This window comes from Eublepharis macularius, chromosome 4, assembly GCF_028583425.1.
Source record: "Eublepharis macularius isolate TG4126 chromosome 4, MPM_Emac_v1.0, whole genome shotgun sequence".
Taxonomy (NCBI): Eukaryota; Metazoa; Chordata; class Lepidosauria; order Squamata; family Eublepharidae; genus Eublepharis; species Eublepharis macularius.
In genome coordinates, this window is record NC_072793.1 from 110,102,978 (window position 1) to 110,123,788 (window position 20,811).

Here is a 20,811-nt window from a genome sequence, read left to right on the forward strand (position 1 = left end):
CTAACCAAGGCTAGCCATGCTTAGCTTCTGCAACCTGACAAGATCAGGCTACCCAGGGCCACATAGGTCAGGAATTTGCTCATCTAACCTAGAGTAGATAATTGGTTGTAAGATTATTCTAAATTAGCTGGTAGGCTAGGATTTGTTGGCTACTTAAACTGACTGGAACACCTGTCCTACATTATTTAACTATTGATATTTTGAAATTTAAAAATATTAAAGCTTTCCTTTTTATTATGGGAAATCATTTTCTTGCTCCGTTCTGATTTTTTAAATCACTACCGTTGGCTTGTATTCAAACCATAGGGGGACTGTGGGCAGTTTAAGCAAATATGTAGACTTAAAAGGAGCCTCAGCTATTTGTGTGGGTGTTTTTATGGATGTGTCTTTGTACACTAGGAGCTCGGTACTGAACTCCTCTCTTTTCCGTTTAATTCTATAGGAATCAAGAGTATTAAAAAACAGCTCAAGTAGGGAGAAAAAGGGAGGTCAAAACTGAAGGAGTGGAACAGGACAGTGGGCAATGGTCTGGATGTGGGTGAGGGCAGGGTTATCGGTGCAAGAAAGGGGGGAAAGCAATGAAGGTTGGAGTGTGAGGAGGGAAAACATTCTGGAGAAGCTGTGGGGTAGTTATTGGAAAGGTAGAAGTGTCTTAAACTGGAATGGTATCTTAAACTTTTGGTCTTGGCCCTTGTTTTGCCAAATGCTTTAAAAGTTGCATGATACTTATAAATTAAGCTTTTACATAAGGTATACAAATATTTTGTACCAAATTAATAATGCATTAATAATCAGAAAGTTCCTGAAGTAATAGTTTGTATGAAATGTTACATGCTACTGTATCTGTTTCATTGGTCTATTTTTTTTTGTTATCTTGCTTTCTCCTTTCTCTTTTGCTCTTGCTTCTTTTCTTCTATGTGCCATCAGTCAGGGACTCCAAAGGAGAATGAGCGGCCCAGGTCGAAAAAACAAAGCACACTGCATACCTCAGTGAGTGAAGACAAGATCTTAAGATCTTAAGAGGATGGTAGACATGAGTTACATTATGAGTTTTTAAATTTTCTTTTGTAAAGCCAGAATGAGTGGTCTAGGATCCTGGTAGCCTGTGCTCATGGATTGGGGCCTTAATTATGTCCATGTCTAATAACAAAGTTTAAGGCTTGAAGCTCAGTGGCAGGTTGTATGTGGGTGATTCAAAAGTAATGCAATCATCAAGAATCTGTCTGTAGTTTTTGTCCACTTGGTAAGAGAGTGTTCTCAATGTGAAAGATCTGAGAAAAAGGTTTTTTGATTCCTTACTTTCATCTGACTATGTAGTAGTCATGTAAACCATGCTCCCCTTGCGTTAATTGTTATATTGTTTCTTGCAAACCTGTTCAATGTCTTGTTCAAAAACCTAAACAAAATAAACTTATATACTTATAAATTATACATAACTATATACTTATGACTTTTTACTTATAAATTATATTATATATATATAATTAACTTTATTTGCTTTAAAAAAAATACACTCCTTACTGAAATCCTGTCTAAGTACAGTGAATCTTAGATAAGTATTGCTATAATTTGATAATATAAGGTAATTGGAATTCTTTGCACTTTATATTATGTAAATTATAGTAAGGTATAATTTTGTTGACTCTCTAGGTATATTTTAAAGTATATATTATAGACTGAATAATTATGTTTTTAGGATTGATTAATTATGCTTTTAAGATTGATTGATTTATTAAATACATTTTAAATGTAGGTAATTGCTGAAATATGTAGCCTTTTAATGTTTGTTTTTTATATGGTGTGTGCCCCGCTGATGTTCAATCATTTGTAATTTTAAATTGGTATTGAGAACGTGATGTCCTCTGGCTAATAAATTCTACACTCCATACCATGAGAATATGCTATTTCAGTATTTCTAATTTTTTAAACAAATCCTTTTAAAAATAGGTTGTGAAACCATGGCTTGAAAATGACCAAATATGGGTGTCATGGAATCATAGTATTGAAATCAATGTTACCAATGACTTTCTAGTGAAGCTGAGAGATCACAAAATAAAGCTGAGACTATGGGACAACAAGGAAAAAATGTGTGCAAAAGCCAAGTTTTGTAAACCAAAAGCATCACATTTGGATCAACCTGATGTTGATAGTAAGTTCATAGTTAGGACTAAAATAACCAAATACCTTATAAACTCTGTGTGAAGATAAAAGGATTACAGTGCCCCCTATGCAGTACCTTAATAATTCATCACCTTACTGAAATTGATAACTGCCTTTTATTTATGATTTTTGCTAACTGAAGAATAATTGGACAGTGCATGTGTCACAACTACTCTCTTTTAATTGTGAGGTTAGATATGGTGTGTCTTTAACTGTCTTGTTATTTCTCTCTCTCTCTGGGTATGTAATGCTGCCACCAGGAATTTAATTCCAATTTGATTAATTGACCTTTCTGATAGTATTGTGGCTAAGCTTTAAGGCTCCTTCATTAGACTATGTGGGCCTGAGGATGAGACTGTTGTATGGAAATAACATATGACTCTAGGTTTAACCATAAACAAAATAAAACTTTATTTGTACAAGAAGTGTATTGGTTTCAGGATGTTAGCAACTTTTCTTCAGTAAATAAAATAGTGTTATGTTAATCACTTCTGACTGAGGTGTCACAATCTTTCATTTCACAAACACTCCACTCTCTCAAATCCTCCTTTCTCTTCAGAATGTACTTTGTTTAATCTTTATTTTATTTTGCTCAGTTAAACTCTCCCTTTTAACTCAGGTTTCTGTCTGCTTCTTCTCACGCACTAATAATACTTGAACAATATTAGGTTTGACTCCCTCTAGTCTCTAATATATGCTCTATAAGTATTCTACTTTCCTCTTATAATCTTAATGCTTTTCACAACACTACATGGGATAGTAATTAGAAGACTGCTTTTCCAGACTCTGTAGACTGCTGACTCTCCAGCTGTTAACTGACAGCCAAGCTACAAGCGACGCCTAACACAGGTTGGACATTTATCAGCTTCCCTCAAGTTTTGATGGGAAATGTAGGCATCCTGGTCTTGCAGCTGTAATGGAGAGCCAAGCTGTAAAACCAGGACGCCTACATTTCCCATTAAAACTTGAGGTAAGCTGACAAGTGTCCAACCTGTGTAAGGCGTCACTTGTAGCTTGGCTCTCAGGACTGTCGGTCCCCTCACACTTCTTAGCTCTGCCCGTACACTCTCAGAGCCAAGCTACAAGTGACGCCTTACACAGGTTGGACACTTGTCAGCTTCCCTCAAGTTTTGATGGGAAATGTAGGCATCCTGGTTTTACAGCTTGGCTCTCCATTACAGCTGCAAGACCAGGATGCCTACATTTCCCATCAAAACTTGAGGGAAGCTGACAAGTGTCCAACCTGTGTCAGATGTCACTTGTAGCTTGGCTCTCAGTCACCAACCAGTCACCTCACTTACTCATCCCACTCTTTCACCCCCTTGTTCTTCCGCAACTTACCAAGCATTTTTAGAAACACACACTTAAAACTTTAAATCATTACAGTATATAATGCTATTACTTTGTTAAATACCTAAATAGAAGAATACTTGGACACCCTGTCTATGCCAGTTAGAGCTAAAGTATTCTCATCAGATATTGTCAGAGATTGTTTTGAAATTTCAAGGAAAGGAGAATCCAGAATCTCCGCAGTTAGCATGTTAAATTATTGAGGTTCATCAGTCAGTTGAGAAATTCTTCCAGGTGTATATTACACCATCATTTTTTCTCCTCCTACTTTTAATACTGTTGGCTTTGTACTGTACTTTTGAATACAGTGAGGCATTTTTTTGTGTACACACCCCTGCTTTCGATCAAGGTCTTTCTAGCCTTTTAAATCCACAACATCACATTGTTGATGTTAAAGTATATCCACCATAAGTTCCTTTGATTTCAAATCTGAAAATCAGTGCACAGTTTTGACAGGTATGTTTGGCAGAATCTTGCCTGCTTTGTGTCATGCAAAGCTGCCCCCCCTTAACTGTCAGTGCAGTTATAAGCAGAGTTACACACACTACAATGGACTAAGAGTTGTGTAATTCTGTTTAGGATTGTGCTGCCAGTAAGCTGGGTTGTGAATGTTGTCTGAGAGTGAAACAACATAATCGTTTTGTAATTCTTTTCCTAAAATGTAGCTGCTGTGGTTGCTGTTTGAAGGCTGGCAACCTTGCTGAAAATTGCTGTTCCAAAGATGCTTTCGCTCCCGTTCCATATTTGAACCAAACTGAAATTCAGAGTAAAGAAAGCCTCACTGGATTATTTGCATGTGTGTTTCATTGTGAGTTTAGAGAGCTGAAATCTGGAGGAAGGGAAGAGCAATAGTATAAACCAAAAACTTATCTTCCCTATAAACCATCTAAAAAAGGATTAAGGAAATTATGTGGTGGTAGAAAAATATAATTACATGTAAGACAGAAAGAGCCATGAGCCTTAAATATACTTTCTTGTTATTTTTTTCCCTAAAGGTTGGGTAAAACATATGGTTTTGTTTCAAAGAGAACACCTACAACGTACTCAACCAAAACCCAGTTACACAAAACGTAGAACTGAACAAGTATCCACTGTACAAGAAAAATCAGCAGTCAGTGCACCTGCAGGTATGAGCACAACGGTGCTTGTTCACATAGAACTTTTATACATCTTTCATTCTATCCAAGGACAGCAACCACCGGTGCCTTGGACTCATCCCCACCTCCCCCAGAGTGACACAGCCTACCCCCCCCCACAGCCTGGGGGGGACTTATCGGTGACTTCACCAACCGCTGGAGGTGACCCTCCCAACAGCCTCGCAATGCCAGCTCTCACTCCAGCCACCCCAGCCCAGGAGCATGTGGGGAAGTCTCTCTGCAGTTGGGATAGGCTGCCCCTGCCCAACTTGGCCTCAGTGCTCCTTTGGCACCTGGGGATACAGCTCTCCCTGTGCCTGGGTGGCTGGCCTCACTGCCAGAGCCTATGGCAGTTTCGCTGCTAAGGCACGTGGCCTTCCCCTGTCCCAGGAGGGAAGAACTAGTGTGGCTCAGGTACCTAGCCCCAACGTGTCTGGAGAGTACTGCCATGCCTCTGCCAGTCCATGCAGCCCCTATGCTGCTGGGCGGCCACTGTCCCCATAAGCTGGGGAGAGAAGGCAGCCACTCCACGAGGCTCCACTGGCTGAGCAAAGGGCCCATGACCATGGCCCAAACCAGCCAACCGCCCCTCCCTTTCCCAAAGAAGTCCTACTGCCTCGCAGTGATGCAGAGCAGGGTCTAGCCTCCACGTCAGAGGCAGCAGGCATGCCAGAAAGGGGCAGGCCGACATCCATGCCCTGCTTCTGACATGCTGCCTTCTAACCCCTGGCTATAGGACTGGCCTGGGTTCTGGGGGTGGGGAGTGGGCTAGGGATGAAGGGAAGGATAAAAGGAGAGTTCCTAAAGCAGACTAGAGGAGAGGAGAGAGCTGATAAGAAAAGACAGAGAGCAAACAAATTAATGAGCTAGCCAGCAAACGAATGAGAATGTGAGTGAGCATGTCGACAAGCGAACAAGCCAGTGAGCAAGCAGATACCCAAGGCTAATCCCCAGGGAGCCAATGGGGACACTGGAGCAAAACTACTTCCACTCTCCCATATCTGAGGCCTGCAAGGAGCCCTTGGGGTGGGGGGTTGGGCAGAATGACGGATGGCCAGAAGCCAGTTCTTACCCATCTGGAGGGCTTACACATTCCCTCCAGAGTATCTTTGTGGCTCTCAAAAAGCTGATGTTGGTTGTCAGAGAATCCTTGTGGACAACATTACATAGCACACAGACGTGTAGTTGGGCAAAATTGTATCCACCTTGGAGCAGTCCTTGCATTGGTGTAAGAGATTCTACTGGTATGAGAGGAAGGTGGGGTATAACTTTGCTCAGTTCTCCTCCTCATGCCAGTGGATTTGTAAGGGTAAGTTGAATCTTAGAACCTTGTTGCATTATTAAACTACGACCATATAGTTCTGACAGGTACCTTGGCAGGTAGACTGAAAAGGTTCTTACCTAAATACTTAAATAGATAGCAAACAGAATTTATGTAAAGGAAGAAACTGGCAGACAATATCAAACGAGCACTAAATATATAAGAGCACTATAGTGTAGCACATCTATAGTGCTATATTTTATTAATGCAGACAATGCACTTGATAGAGTTGAATGGTTATACATGTTTCCCATGGAAGTTTTGCTTTGGGTATAATTTTATAAAATTAATTGATCCAAAGGCTATATTAACTGTTAATGCAAATATATCACATGAATTCTCCTTAATCAGAAGAATCTCCAGAGGTTCACAAATGGGGAGGGGGGCAGCATGGGAAAGGTGAAATCAGGAGAAATCATACATACCTGCTTTTCTGCGAGTTTTTGCCTTGTGCAAGAGTTCATACAAGATCAATGCGTGTGCTGTGTTGTGCGTGTGTGGCTTCTGCTGATTCTCCCTGACTCTCAAGAAAGTAAGTAATCTCTGCTCACATAAGAATGCAGAAAGAGAGGGCTGACTGCTTCTGTGAGCGCAGACTACTACTTGTGCTAGTCTGGACACAATCTGGCATTTGTTGATTACTAGTGAAACCTTTGTAGGTAGAAAAAGAAAACAAAATTCTTTCATGATATTTGATGTCTGCTAAGAAGTCACATTATGCATACAATGATTTTTTCAGAGCGGAAAATAACTCTGGGAACTCTCAGATGTTCACAACTTTGTGAACATCCGTTTGTCATTTTCTCTGTCTGTATCTTCAGTCTGTCCATTTCTTGACATTATTATTGATCCAGTACTAAGATGAATAATATATACAAACACGTTCATGCTGTAAAAATCTAAGAGTTTGTATCTTTTCGTCATTGCTTTTGGCAATCCATTCATTCATATGCTGCAGTCCTTCAACTTCACATAACTTTCATTTCTCAGCTATGAAACTGAAAGCCTAATCCTATTTAGTTACAATTAAGTGCCCCTTTTTTGGTACAAACTCAGTGAAGATTAGTTTTCTACTGTCTAGGGGAATCCTTGGACTGCCCAGGCATCCATGCAAGTTGAAAAGCTTCTCCCCTTTGACAAGGCAGGGCCACTCCAGTAAATGGCTGATGGTGTCTGGGTGCAGCTGGAATTAAGATGGAGGAAGGACCTGACCGTGAGAGTGGCCTCTACCAAGGAAGAGTTCACTGGCATCTTTCTGCTGGCAGTAAGAGAGAGAGCTGGGAAGAGGAGGAGGAATGAGTTGCTAGAAACTCCTTCCCCAATTTAGCCTGAGGCCTTGCGGTCCCTCCCTACAACACAGAGGGGGAGCAGACAGAGGGGAAGGGGCTGGACACTCATCAGCCTTATAGCTACCTATTTTCTTTGTTCAGTTGTTCTTGAAAGAATTTTGAAATAAACATAGCAACTGTGATTGAAAAGAATTTTCTCAAATTCTTTCTTGTACATTTAGATTCAGTTTAAACCTAGCCAGATGGTAACTGAAACAAATGTCACTGCAAGGTTTCCATTTTCCTAAATGCTGGTATCTTTATTTTGTTGCTCTTTGAAATGAGAAATATGAATATCAGGTGTCTGTCAGGTTTCATTTCAGCCACAAGCAAATACCAAGAAGAAGAAAGTAATACTGTTGAAGTACCAACATCTGCTGTTAGAATTGCCGCTTCACCACGTGACTCAAAGTCTGAAGAGCTTAATTCACCAAGGTAAGCTTCTCCAAATCAGTTGAGATTATTGCTGTTTGTCCTGGCCATCTACAACTAAAGGCAGCTATTTCTTCAAGGGAATGCCATTTAAAACTTCCTTCAGCCACTCTGACCTTGACTTCTGTTGAAGCTGTTAACTGTTTCAAAGGAACTGCAGCATCAAAATGTGAGGTCAATAGTAAACATGGATGACATATTTTGGGGGGAAGCTAATTTGTTTTACTTGTATAATTACAACCAAGTATTGGCAGACTTTGTCACTTTTATGCTTATGACATTTGTTCACAATATTTTTCTGTGAGCACATCAAGTTGTTGCAGTTAGCTACTCTGATTATATTGCCTTGAAAGTACAAGTGTGTGCATGGGGGGTGGGGGGAGATTGTGCATTATCCAGTGCATTAGAGAATGGAATTATTGGCCTTTTGGTAGAAATTGCATTGAGCATAGAAGGAAAAAGTAGGATAGCGTAATAATAATCTGTGTCTGTATGACCTTTCTAGAAGCAAGTAAAAGTGGGGAAAGTGGTTTGCTTTGCATTTGGTTTGTTGTTTTGCAGTGTCAGTTGTGTCTTTCATTGTAAGGTTGTAATGGATGTGTGTCTGACATCAGTAATTTTTTTAAAAAGCACTTTGCTAGTAGAAGACAGTAGGATCAGATGTGTTTGACTAATCAATGTTTCCTCGAGCTTTCACATAGCCAAACCGGAGTAATGGTTAGAGTGCTGATCTGGAAGACTTGGGTTCACATTCCCAGAAGGTTGTCCTTGACTCAGTCACCGTCTCTCAGCTTCACTTGCCTCACAGATTTGTTGTAAGGCTAAAATGATAAAAGGGAGATTGTAATTGCCACACAGAGGTTGTTGGGAAAAGGACAGGATAAAAATGTACTAGTTAGACATTACCCAGTGGATCTGAGTCACACTTTGGCTGACATAAGCCAGCCTGACAGCTAAATATCCTGGTAGTGGATAACCCCTGCCCGCTTCTTTGACATTCAGCTCCCTCTACCTCTCATCCCTGCTGCTATCATGGGTCTGGAAGCCAGGGAGTAACCAAGACTGTCAGTTGCCATTAGCATTTCTTCTCTACTGTGAAAGACTAAGATGGCTGTTCTTGGGTCCTTTCTTCCTCCCTGTAGGCCAAACAGAGAGAGAAGGAAGCCAAAACAAGATGGACTTCTCTCTGTCTAAATGATCTGTGACTTTCTTCTTCAGGAAGGAGACAGAGAAAAGCAGAGGCAACAGCCATAGCTTTTAAATTATTGCTGCTGCCAAATTACAGAGCCCTTTGTTTACTACTTTCTCCCTTTGAAGGTAATTATACAGTATTTCTCAAGTGACCTTTAATTTTTTTTATAAATTAAGGAGACTGAACACTTTAAAATGTTCTCAGTTTCAGGCATGCTTCTGAACCTTGAATTAGTGTTCTGTAATCGTGGTTGTATATTTGCAGAGCTGACTCACCATTAGGATATTGTAAATACAGCATGAGAATAGACTCTGAAGTCTCTAGGAATCTATGCATGGAGTGTACGGCTGCTTTTATTTCAATGAATGTTTTGTAGGAATTTAGAGACATCCTGGATGTCAAAATGATTTTTATATCTGTACAGACCTGCCACTTCATCTAGATACATTGGCTGCAATCCAGAGGAGCTCTTAATGTGTAATACAAGCAGTTATGCACATACACCTGAGGCTTTTGTAAAGATATATTTATATATTCCTCAAGTATCCCTCTCCCTCCCTTCCTGACCATTTATTAAACTTGGAGAGTTTAAAATGTAGATTGAAAGCTTGGCTGGAAAAGAGTTTCTGAACTGGAAAGTAACAGAGAAGGTTCACTGTGTGTACAAGACTGTAGCTTGCACCCATCTGATGAAAGTAAGTCCTAGTGTGCTTTGAACTAATGGGTTGAGTCCCACAGAATAATTCTTGCATGAGCAGAAACAAGTCTTCACAATTAGCCCTTGAACTAAGTCAACTTTACTGTATCCCATCTTGCATTTCTACTTGTGCAAGACAAAACACAGTATTTTTCAGCACCTGCCCCTGGTAATGACCTTCTTCAGTCAAATCCTGTTGTATTTTAGAAATGGAAAATTAGCACTTAATCTTTCTGTAACTTTTGCACAACATTTTGTGCAAACAGAAATACATTAAGTTAAACTTCTGCTGTTGCTTTTCAGGATCCAACCCAGTATGTGGAATATTGAAGTGCCAGTGATGTACAAGATTGTTTTGAATCATTGGTCACTGTAAATGTTTGTTAGAGGGTGCTAAACTTGCTGAGATTTATTATTTTTTTGCAAAAGTGAGTTTATTTATTTAAGGGGCAATGTTCATGGTTTAAACATTTTTTTCCTGTCTTGCTCCACCAGAGTTTTTTTTTTGGGGGGGGGGGGGACATAAATAATACTACAAAACTGGAAGAAGAGACTTTCCCCTCCCCTTTTGCACACACAAACAAAAATAAATACATTAGTTCCTCTGAAATCAGAAGTGATTTGGGACTCTATGGGGAGGGGAGGGTCACATGGAATTTTTTTATTTTTCTTATTTTTTTGTATACAGTGAAAGACCAATGAAAACCCACACCGGAAGTGCCTGCATCAGTGCAGAGTGAGAGCTTAAAGTGTCCTCATTCATATCTTGACTGTCTGTCTGGGCGATTTTGCGGGGTGGGTCAGAATTCCCCCCCCCCTTATTTCCACTTGCTCTGGATCTCTTTTTTTCTCTGCATTCTTTTTGTCCCATTGCTGATGTAGGTAAAGCAAAAGTATGTTGGTCTTTTCTGTCACGATAATTTGTTCAGACTGATATTCCTGTGTGGGAAGATACACCGACGGTCTTCTATTCGATGCTTTACATACAGAGTCTGCATGGAATTGGCTGAAGTTGCTTTTGTTGTAAACAGGCAAGCCTTTCAGAAAGTCAGCCATCTTCTTGGCAGGCACCTCTGAGATTTAATTTTTGGAAGATTGCTTAATTTCTCTCTGCTGCTATTTTATAACTTCTTAATTTTCTGTCTTTCCTCCTTTTAACTGTTTTATAGAGCAATTCTAAGCAGAATTACTCCAGTCTAGGACCATTGAAATGAGTGGGCTTAGACAGGAATAACTCTGCTTAGGATTGCATTGTTAGATCTATTTCTTGCACGTGTATTTTGAAGTCCTTGCCAGTATAACAATTTTCACATTATTTCCACTAGGAAAACTACCCACATGATGATAAACTGCTGATCTTAAGAGCTTCGTAATTACACTTTGGTGGACATTTTACTGTATAATGTACCTGAGACCGATGTTATAAACCAGACAATTTGTAGGGGAGGGGATCTGTATCCAAAGTAACACTCATAAGATTTGACAGATCCAGCAAGGGCAACATCACAAAGCATGATGTTTAAAATGGACATTATAGGAAAGTTGCCTTGTAATTGCAAATAGATTTACTGGCAGAAATGTTAGGATCAGAGTACCAAAAACTAAATTTGAATTAAATTTAATATTATTTCTTAGGCTCCAGATGCTATTTTGTCTTGAAAGAGACTCTGGTTATATAATTATGTAATTATTTAGAGAAATTGGGGGGAAATGACATATGGTTGCTGTTGGCATAAATAGTTCCAGTGAAATGATCCAAATTGTCAGACAGCTAACATCGATGGTTGTTGTGGATTTTCCAGGCTGTATCGCCGTGGTATTGGCATTGTAGTTCCTGACGTTTCGCAGCAGCTGTGACTGGCATCTTCAGAGGTGTAGCACTGAAAGACAGAGATCTCTCAGAGATCTCTGTCTTTCGGTGCTACACCTCTGAAGATGCCAGTCACAGCTGCTGGCGAAACGTCGGGAACTACAATGCCAAGACCATGGCGATACAGCCTGGAAAATCCACAACAACCATCGTTCTCCGGCTGTGAAAGCCTTCGACAATATACAGCTAACATCTCTGAAAAGTAGCCTATTCCAAGAACTATTCTTCCTGACAATTAGAAGAAACATGTATTGGAGTGACTCCTCTTATTTTCCAGTAGGGAATATGGGCTTGGAGAAGAGCATCCTGCACAGAACAAGCCCAAATGTGCAAAGTATACCAGGTTATCGTGGGCAACAGTTAGTGTTTTGTGCATCAGAATTCCTGAAGAACTGGCTGTGGTTTCTTCGAGTGCATTAGGCTTGCACTGATTTAGATTTAGAAGCAGCTAAGAAATCCAGGTCAGTGGGCTTGTGGCAATTGGATAGTTATAGGGTTCACATAAACTGGCATGCTGGGTGAATGAGCATTAGTTCTTTTGCTACATTTAACCTAATCAGCATAGATTCCATATTAAGAAGCAAATTTGGATTTACTGGCTCTGTTTCATTTCTTCCAGTAGCTGAAATTTTATACAGCTGTGCTCCATTTGCAGTGTGGTAATGCTGCAGTGACTTGACAAGGGATTGTTATTTCTCCTTATCCAGACAGACCAATGCATGTGGAAATTAACATTATGTGTGTGAATTTACTCTCCAGTGCTCGTCTAAGGAATCTTGGAATAAGGGGACATTATTAAGAGATGCTGCAGTGCTTGGTAAATTCAAAGGTAGAAAACTCCAGAAAATGTGTGAATAGGGTGGTACAGGCCATTGTTGTTTACAGTAAAAATTGATTCAGTGTTATCCAAGTTTTTATCTGTGGTTCTCTGTGTGTGTGTGTGTGTGTGTGTGTGTGTGTACTTAGTCCAATATATGAGAATTTAAAGGTTGTTTGGGAAGTTATATATTCTTCATTGCATTTTAAATATTGGCATATTTGCTACATTTTAAATATTGGTGGAGGGGGATACCAGGCATGTAGGGATAGCAGGTATGAGGAGACTCCAAGGAAAAAAATGGAAGTGTGGCTGCATGGAAGCAGCCTTTCATCAGAATGTGAAGAGACTCTCAAATCATTTAGTCTTGATTGGTCTTAATGTATGTTAATTTGATGAAATACTGAGTAAATCAGTTAAGAGTCTCTTAACATTTTGCTGAAAATCTGCTTCCATGCAGCAACAATTTTATGTTTTCCTTGGTATCCCCTCATGTTTGCCATCCTTCCTTATGTGCTGCTGGAGGCCTTCTTGTTAATTAAAAAAACAGTATATCACTATACTACTATAATGCTATAGTGATTTATCAGCTTCTTACCTGAAAACAGCCTGCTGGTGGTAGTGGTGGGGATTGGCATGGCAGGCACAAGTGGATGCAGAGGAAAAATGGCCCCAGTTTGGTCAAGAAGGTTTGAAAATCCTCACCTTCTGGTACCTTTGCAGAGCAAACACATTTTGACTACAATCTTTCTGGACAGATCAGAGAAAACCAGATTTAGAATAGATGGAAGCAAACCAGAGTAACCTATAAAGAATGATATCATGTGGATGTCCTGAAACAAACCCTGCTCCGGTTTGAGAACCAGAGTGGATCAAAACACCCATGTTGAAGCAGTCAAAGTCAACATTGAAAACAGAATTTCCACCTCTTATGACTCCTTTAACATTTGGTTCCAGTCCATATATGGAATTAGACCCAAACTTCCACTCACAGAAGGAATTTCCAGAAGTAGATCTTCCCTGCCTTTACCCGGCAGTCCTTTATGTCTCTCAAATACCGTTGCTGGGTGTCAGAGGACCCTTCTGAACAAAATACTATGTGGCCTGGGGTCTGCAGCAAGCAGGGGGACTCAGCAGAAACTGCCCACTATCTCTCTTGTCTTAGTTCAAGCTTGTGCAGGACTGGGATGGGTTTTCTCAATTTCACCTTCTTCCTGCATCCTTCTGTGTAGCACTTAACATTTTATTCAGTGGGGGCTACTGATCCTCCACAGCAGAATTTTAGGAGACAGAGGACTTGTTGCTTCAGTTTACTAGCCCTGCTTGTTGAAGCAGGGAAGTGGACAAGTTAAGGGTTGTCGTGTGTTTTGCATTATTAAGAATGGGTGTCTTTGGTGGCAGTTGTAGTTTCCAGTTAACTTCTAGTTAAAACCATTGCTCTTTGAAAAAGGTTGACATGTGAATACTGTGGTATCTACTTGCCTGATATGAATAAGTATCTCCTCCAGGCTAGGAAACACTTATAAACTGAGGTGAGTGTGTTCTTTTTTCTTTCATGCCATAGCTATCCTTATCCTACACATGAATAACATAGCAGTCTGTGGGCAGTTAGAATTTTGGTGGGCTAGCAAACTTTAAAAGTTGTGATGTCGTCTGTTAATCTAGGGAAAACATTTTCCTAAAAATATGACATGGTAGAGATCAGAAGTATACCTGTCTTGCTCCTCTGCACACAATTTTGTTCTATATTCCATCTGGATAAGAGCAGAATTTCCTTTTTGTCTCATTTTTTTCTAGTACACAGCTATAGCATACATGGAGTTTGTGGGGGAACAGGAGATAGAGGGTGGAAAAGAATGGTCATAGCCATTTGACTTCATTTATTTTTCCTATTCTTTTGGCTCCAGGAAAAATCTCAGAGGAGTTGTAAGCTCCCACAGATGGTCTTGTATCCTGTGTGTTCTTTTGGCTGCAATGGGCAAAAGAGGTATTGTTTCCAAAGAACCCAACAATAAAATTCTGAATGGTGATGGTCATAGAATACACACCTATTATTTCCTTCCTTTGATCTCCTGGAGATTTTTATTCTGATCACTTCAGGCTTGTAGGAATAATTCATTTTCTGTCATTCTTACAAATGAAAGCACCATAGTTGTTTCAACCTTTGAATGCTAATGGTTTCCACTTTCTTCCCTATATAATAGTTTATATCTACAATTTAATGTCACTTTTGTATTTAAGATCCTACTGTGCTATTATTATTATTATTTATTATTTATGTCATTTATAGTCTGCCTTTCTCACTGAGACTCAAGGCAGATTACACAGTGTGAGATTAGTACAGTCAATTTCAAGGACATTTCCATAAAACAATGCCATAAGGTAAATAAGCACAATTTTACAAAGACAGAGCATTAGTAAGAATCCAACACAGAGTTGAAGAAATGCTGAAACAGAACATAAGCAATTCTGGGGCTGACATTAGAAGCACAAGTAGCTCATAGGAGCATATATTTAAGACAACAGGTAGTACGTAAGGCAACATAGTGGTGAAATCTATGGACCTGAACTCATTAGCGAAGCATCTGAGAGCCCCTCCCTATAATACAAAAGCCTTTTTGAATAATTCAGTTTTGTATTGCGGAAAGCTAGGAGGGTGGGGGCTCTCCTGACCTTGTCAGGCAGGCTGTTCCACAGGGTAGGGGTAACCATAGAGAAAGCCTGTGTACAGGCTGCTGTTGATTTTGCCCATGTGCAGGGTGGCACCTGCAGGAGACCCTGTTCAGATGAGTGAAGCTGCTGTGGAGGACCATAGGGAGGGAGGCGGTCCCGTGAAGAGCTTTGCATGTGATAACCAATATCTTGAACTGGGCATGGTAGCTGATAGGTAGCCAATGAGGTTACTGCAGAATGAGGGTGATGTTCCTGCTCCTTCACTAGGAACTACTCTATCTATGCTTGTTTCGTCTTTCTTAATTGAATTCCTCCAAGTCACTCAGACTACCATGGTATGAAAAGTTAGTTAACTATCTTAAACCAAATGGAAATAAATGGTATTTTCACTTTACTATGAGGCTTACAATTGTAGAACGTTATAGTTACAGAATATATATATATATATTTCTTCATTTTAGAATATATTGCAGGGGCTTTAGTACTTAATGATTAACCCTCCCTGCTATAACAATTGTCTTTCTTCCAATTAGCAGAGGTAGGTTTGAAAGTATCTATAGATGCATATAGAAGCCTCTTCATAGAGCACTAATCAATCAGTAAAATACAGTTCGTTATGGTACATGGATTTTCATAGGCTTGATAGAGCCCTGTTTTCCCTACATATTCTCATGTAAGTTTGCAGGCGCGCATCGAGGCAGAGCAATAGTCCATCATAAGGAATGGGAGGCTTCTGCACACCTCCTATAACCCACATTCAGTCCTTCCTTTTACCACAGTAAGAGTAACTTACACCAGCAAGTGTGTTTGTGTGGATGGAATATGAGAGGTATGCATAGGTGTAAACTACAGGGGGGGGGTGAGGGGCTCAAGGCCCCTCTACATTTGGCTGGAGGGGGCTGAACCCCCTCCCCGGACAACCAGTGACAAACTCACATGAGGGACTCAGTTACAATGTCAACTGAAGCACAGGACTGCCCACTAGGGATGTGCGCTTAGGGTTCCTGAAATCCGGATTGGGCCTGAATCGGCGTGATATGCATTCCTGAATCTGCAAAGCTTTCTGAAGCGTTTCAAAACGCTTTGGAAAGCGTTGTGAAGCGCAGGAGCAGTCTTTGTTGTTCCTATTGATGGCAAGAGGAAACAGTGCTTCCCTTCTTGCGGCTTTCGTGCAATGGGAAGGGAGATGAGGGGAGTGAGAGAGGTGGGAGGGGGAGGAGGGGGTGATCAGGGAAGGGGGATTGGCTGAGAGAGAGTGCCCAATCCCTGCAGCAGCAGCTCTCTCCTTCCCTTACCAATTAGAGGACTCTCTGGGAGAACAGCATTTTTTTTTAATTTCAATGCTGCTGCAGGGTATGGATGAATTTAAACTAGAGCCTTTGTCCTGCTTAAGCCATTTCCTGTGTGGCCTCATGACTTACCTCTCTTTCTGGGCTGGCTGTGCTGCTGACCTGCTGCTGCTGCTCAGTTCTGCTGGACCTTACTGGGACCTTGCTGGGCATCCTTGCTCGACCTGGACCTGGTCATCTGACTACTGGACCTGTGTCAGTCCCTGGCAGTTAGACCCCCAAGTTCTGCACAGTTAACACACGGGTGTTCCAGTTGAAGTAACTTTATTAGAGATCCATTCAGTTCAAGGTGCTCAGACAGTGGAATTGGCAGAAGTGATGTATGTGGGGCTAGCAATGTTAGTTATGGGGAATATTCCCACCTTGGGAAAGAGGACCGTTAATGGGGGGGGGGGCGGTTGGAGTGAGACATTGTTTTAGAGTAGACAGTGAGAAAGATGAACTTATCTTTGGTTCTCAAGAAGGATACATTTCGAGCCAGTTTCAGCTGGCAGTCAAGGTCAGATAAATGAAATGAAATTTCCTATGGTTGCTGTAGTGGATGCTGAACCAAATTCTTTTTATAGTTAATTAATGGCCCAAGCCAACTTGTTAAGTGTTTTCAAAAAATGTCTATACTCTAAAGAGTTGGTCAAATAAATGTGTATTGACAATTGTTCACCATCTAGGCGGCAACAGCTAACATGAACTGGTTTCAAGCATATAATAGTATTATTGCACTGTGCCTTACTTTGCCTGGTGGTTGTTTGGATTAAAAGCTATAAAACACTTTGGCAAATTTGAAATGCTATTACAAAAAGTTAGACACTACAGGGATTACACCTTGCCTGCACAACCCAGGCAAGCAAGTCCCAGCAGACATTCACACATATTTGCCAAATCCAAAATATGACATAACATCTAATGTACACAAGCCAGAATATTCAGACAAGGAAAATGTCTGCATGAGCTACTACCAGAATTAGCTAAATTTATCAGAATAGGCCTTACCATACCTGTTTCCTCCTGCACTTCAGAAAGGTCATTCTCATGCCTTTGTGAAAAAAAGATCTTTTTACGATCAAGCATGAGACAGGCTCAAACAAATGGCTTTTCTTCATGGACATAAACAAATCTCTCAGGAAATTGATTTTAGTTAATAGCTAATGAATTCGTTCAAAGAACATCAGTTAGAACAAACACATTCAATGTAACAAAACCCTAGGTGGCGTAAGTTTTCTTCGGGGTCATGGCTATGGGCGCTCTTCTGAATTGTTTCAAATGTGCTTCTACTCATAGGATATGAGTTTGAAGTGAGCTACTAATCTGAACACTGTACATTGCTCAGAAATTGAGTGCACAGCAACTGTTTTATATTCTGCCTTTCCTCTGAGACTTAATGCATTTACAAATGAAGGCATCTGTGATGCCATAATTTAGTAAATTTCAGTACTAAGTTACCGTTATGAATAAAGCACAAACAAGACTCCTGTAAGTGAACATCCAGAAAAACTTTAAAAATGTTCCCCTACAGGCTTTTCTGTTTTGCCTTTCTTAGTGTCAAATTTGTGACCATTAGTTTGTATGCACAAGGTATGTATATTTGTAGATCTTAAAGTGACTATCCTAAAAGTGAATTTCAAAAACGACACGGCAGGAGATTGCTGAAATAACACTATAACCACTGGACAAATCCCATCTTTTCCTAGGTTTGATCCAGCCCAGGGGTGTTGTTAGGGGGGTGCCCGGGTCCCCCTAATTTTGTAGAGTCCCTCCCTAAATCCCCCATGGCCCCGCCTCCATAGATTACTATGACTCCTCCCTATGATGTCACCGGGGCCTAGCATAGCAACCCATCTGGCCCAGCCCCCCCCCCCAGGAAATTGGAAAGTCTACACCCATGGAGGTATGCATTGACTTTCTAATCCCTGTAATGGTCTGTTGTGCTGTTATACATACACTTTTGCATGTGTGGGGTGGGGGGATGTTACTTTATTGAGGCAATGGGAATTCTCCCCGTATGGGTGCTATGTCTATCGTTGCTTGGATTGTACCTGTACACATCTAAATGTGAATTTGTGATCTATTTTTATGAAAGATATTTTGATAAATTAACTGAGATCTCACCAGCATGAAGATGGATTTCTCATATTCTCATATTGACTTTTTCAGGGAGTTTTGTCTTCTCGTGATGTGACCAAAGTACGATAGCCTCAGTTTTTTCATTTTAGCTTCTAGGGAGAATTCAGGCTTGATTTGATCTAGAACCTACATGTTTCTCTTTTTGGTCGACCATAATATTTGCAAAACTCTCCTCCAGCACCATATTTCAAATTAATCAATTTTCTTTTTGTCAGCTTCTTGTCAGCATTGTCCAACTTTCATATCCGTACATGTGGTGGTAGAGAGTGCCCTCAAGTCAGAGTTGACTTATGGCAACTCCTGATGGGGTTTCCATGGCAAGAGACTAACAGAGGTGGTTTGCCATTGGCTGCCTCTGCAACCCTGGTCTTCGTTGGAGGACTTCCATCCAGATACTAACAAAGGCCCACCTTCTGAGATCTGACAAGATCAGGGCTATCCTGGGCTATCCAGTTCAGGGCCATATCTGTACATAGTAATGGTGAATGGTATAGTTTGTATTATCTTGATTTTGGAACCCAAAGAGACATATTTATCTTTAGGATCTTTTCTAGTTTCTTCACAAGTCTCTTCCAAGTCTCAATCTTCTTCTGATTTCTTGGTTGCAGCTTCCCTTTTGTTTGATGATTGAGCCAAGAAATAGAAAATCATGAACAATTTCAATTTCCTCATTGTCAACTTTGAAATTTTTTAATTCCTCAGTAGTCTTCACTTTTATCTTCCTGATGTTCAGCTGTAATACTGCTTTGGCACTTTCTCGTTTAACCTTCATCAGTTGTCATAGAATTCCAAAGGTACTATTCTGGAAGCAGCTGGGAAAAGATGCTGGCTTCCAGGTAGCTCTAACGCGCCGCCTCTTTCAACCCAGATTTCAAAGGAATCCTTACTTACGGTTAGAGCCAGTGAACGACACATGGTTCAATCAGAAGCAAGATACATCTTTATTGGTCCAGATTTATTCATAGACTAGCGGTAAATTCATGATAGCTGTTGCATCCTTGCTTGAGGGGGTAAGATCCGAACAAAGTGAGGAAGAGGACCATCAACTTTTAACACCTTCACAGGAAGCCTACAATAAACTTCCATATTGGAGGGGGGGACTACAATTCCCATGAGTACCAATTGTTAAAGGGACAGCACATAGTTCTGACTACACAGATACTGAGGCTTTCTAAGCTGTGGTTACAGTTATGCCCTTTTCATTGAGCTCCAGAGGTTGGATTTGTTTAGTTATGGCCATGTCTCCAAATGGTTACCTGCATGTGTAAAATGGTATCCATGTAGATTAAGTGAACTATAAATATTATGATTATAAAGACGCTAGGGGAATTCCATATCTTGTGTTCCTGTGAGCATGTTCTCTGACATGATTAGTCAGCCTGTGGTCCACCTATGAGCCATAGATCACAAAAGTTACTTAAGTACTCAGGTTTCTTAAGTGATATATATGTACTGGGTTGTAGTTTTACTGAGCCAGGTTCAAATTGTTTATTTCATGATTTGGTGATGTTACTGTGGAAGAACACTATTTGTAACCCAGTGAAAGATATGGAGTGAAAGTGGATTGTTATACCTTTTTACAAATCTTAAAAGGTTTGAAATTTCCAGTAGGATTATCAGTAGAATACCAGATGAGTTAATCTGTGACCTGTCCTTTTTATAATCATATTGTTTACACAGATATCATGAGATCTTGTGTGAGTTTCCCAAGAGATGTGAAAAGGCTGTTTTGTGATTGTTGATAGGGGAGGGAAGATTTCTAAGGACAGTTTTAATCCACCTAATCCACCTAAGTCCCAATTCACACATCATTTGAAGTGACAATTGTTAAGTGATAACCTTATCACTTAAGTAAACTTAACTGGTATTAAGTCTGTGTTACTGAAAGGATCTACCCATGGGTGAAATAGCTATTTCATACTATCATGCTATCACAGTGGTAATTATCATGTGAGAAATGTGTTACAATGAGTTTCTCCATTGTGTGAAGTGTAACCCTTGAAGCAATTCAGCAAAGTTAAACTCTGACCCTAAAAGCCTCAATTTATGCAGGTTTAAGTTGAATCAAGGTCTGCTGAATGCTTACTTCCAAATACTTGTGCATAGTATTGCTGCTCAAGATTGTTTAATTACAGATGCCTTTTACAATAGGTGTAGCATTAGTATTTGCTTATCCAAAGTATTCCAATCGCACTTTCCAATTGAAATCAGTAATACTATTTAATTTTGATTGAGTCATGCCCTTTGTGAATGGAATCTGTATGTGTGTCAGTGAGCCTATTACATCTCACCAGGAGGGGGGGAGTACAGCAGGATTACACACTGTCCTCATTTTCTGCATTCACTAGACCATCTTAATAAAGCC

General features: G+C 40.3%; 2 protein-coding genes and 1 pseudogene across 2 annotated transcripts in view; 2 read left to right on the forward strand and 1 right to left on the reverse strand.

Annotated features, from left to right (window-relative positions):
* LOC129327000 (uncharacterized protein CFAP92-like) overlaps window positions 1-2,539 on the forward strand; it is a 73,739-nt gene extending 71,200 nt beyond the window's left edge. The window contains exons 7-8 of the mRNA XM_054975364.1: window positions 928-990; window positions 1,948-2,539. Of these exons, the coding sequence (XP_054831339.1) occupies window positions 928-990; window positions 1,948-2,202 (318 nt within the window). The 3' untranslated portion in view covers window positions 2,203-2,539. The remainder of the gene's footprint in view (window positions 1-927; window positions 991-1,947) is intronic.
* A 1,984-nt stretch (window positions 2,540-4,523) lies between these two features.
* Window positions 4,524-20,811, forward strand: part of LOC129327630 (uncharacterized protein FLJ43738-like) — a gene marked incomplete at its 5' end in the record, with an annotated part of 100,788 nt that continues 84,500 nt past the window's right edge. The window contains 2 exons of the mRNA XM_054976382.1: window positions 4,524-4,637; window positions 7,607-7,730. Coding sequence (XP_054832357.1) covers window positions 4,524-4,637; window positions 7,607-7,730 — 238 coding nt within the window. The remainder of the gene's footprint in view (window positions 4,638-7,606; window positions 7,731-20,811) is intronic.
* On the reverse strand, window positions 10,287-10,677 carry LOC129328363 (DET1- and DDB1-associated protein 1-like; annotated as a pseudogene).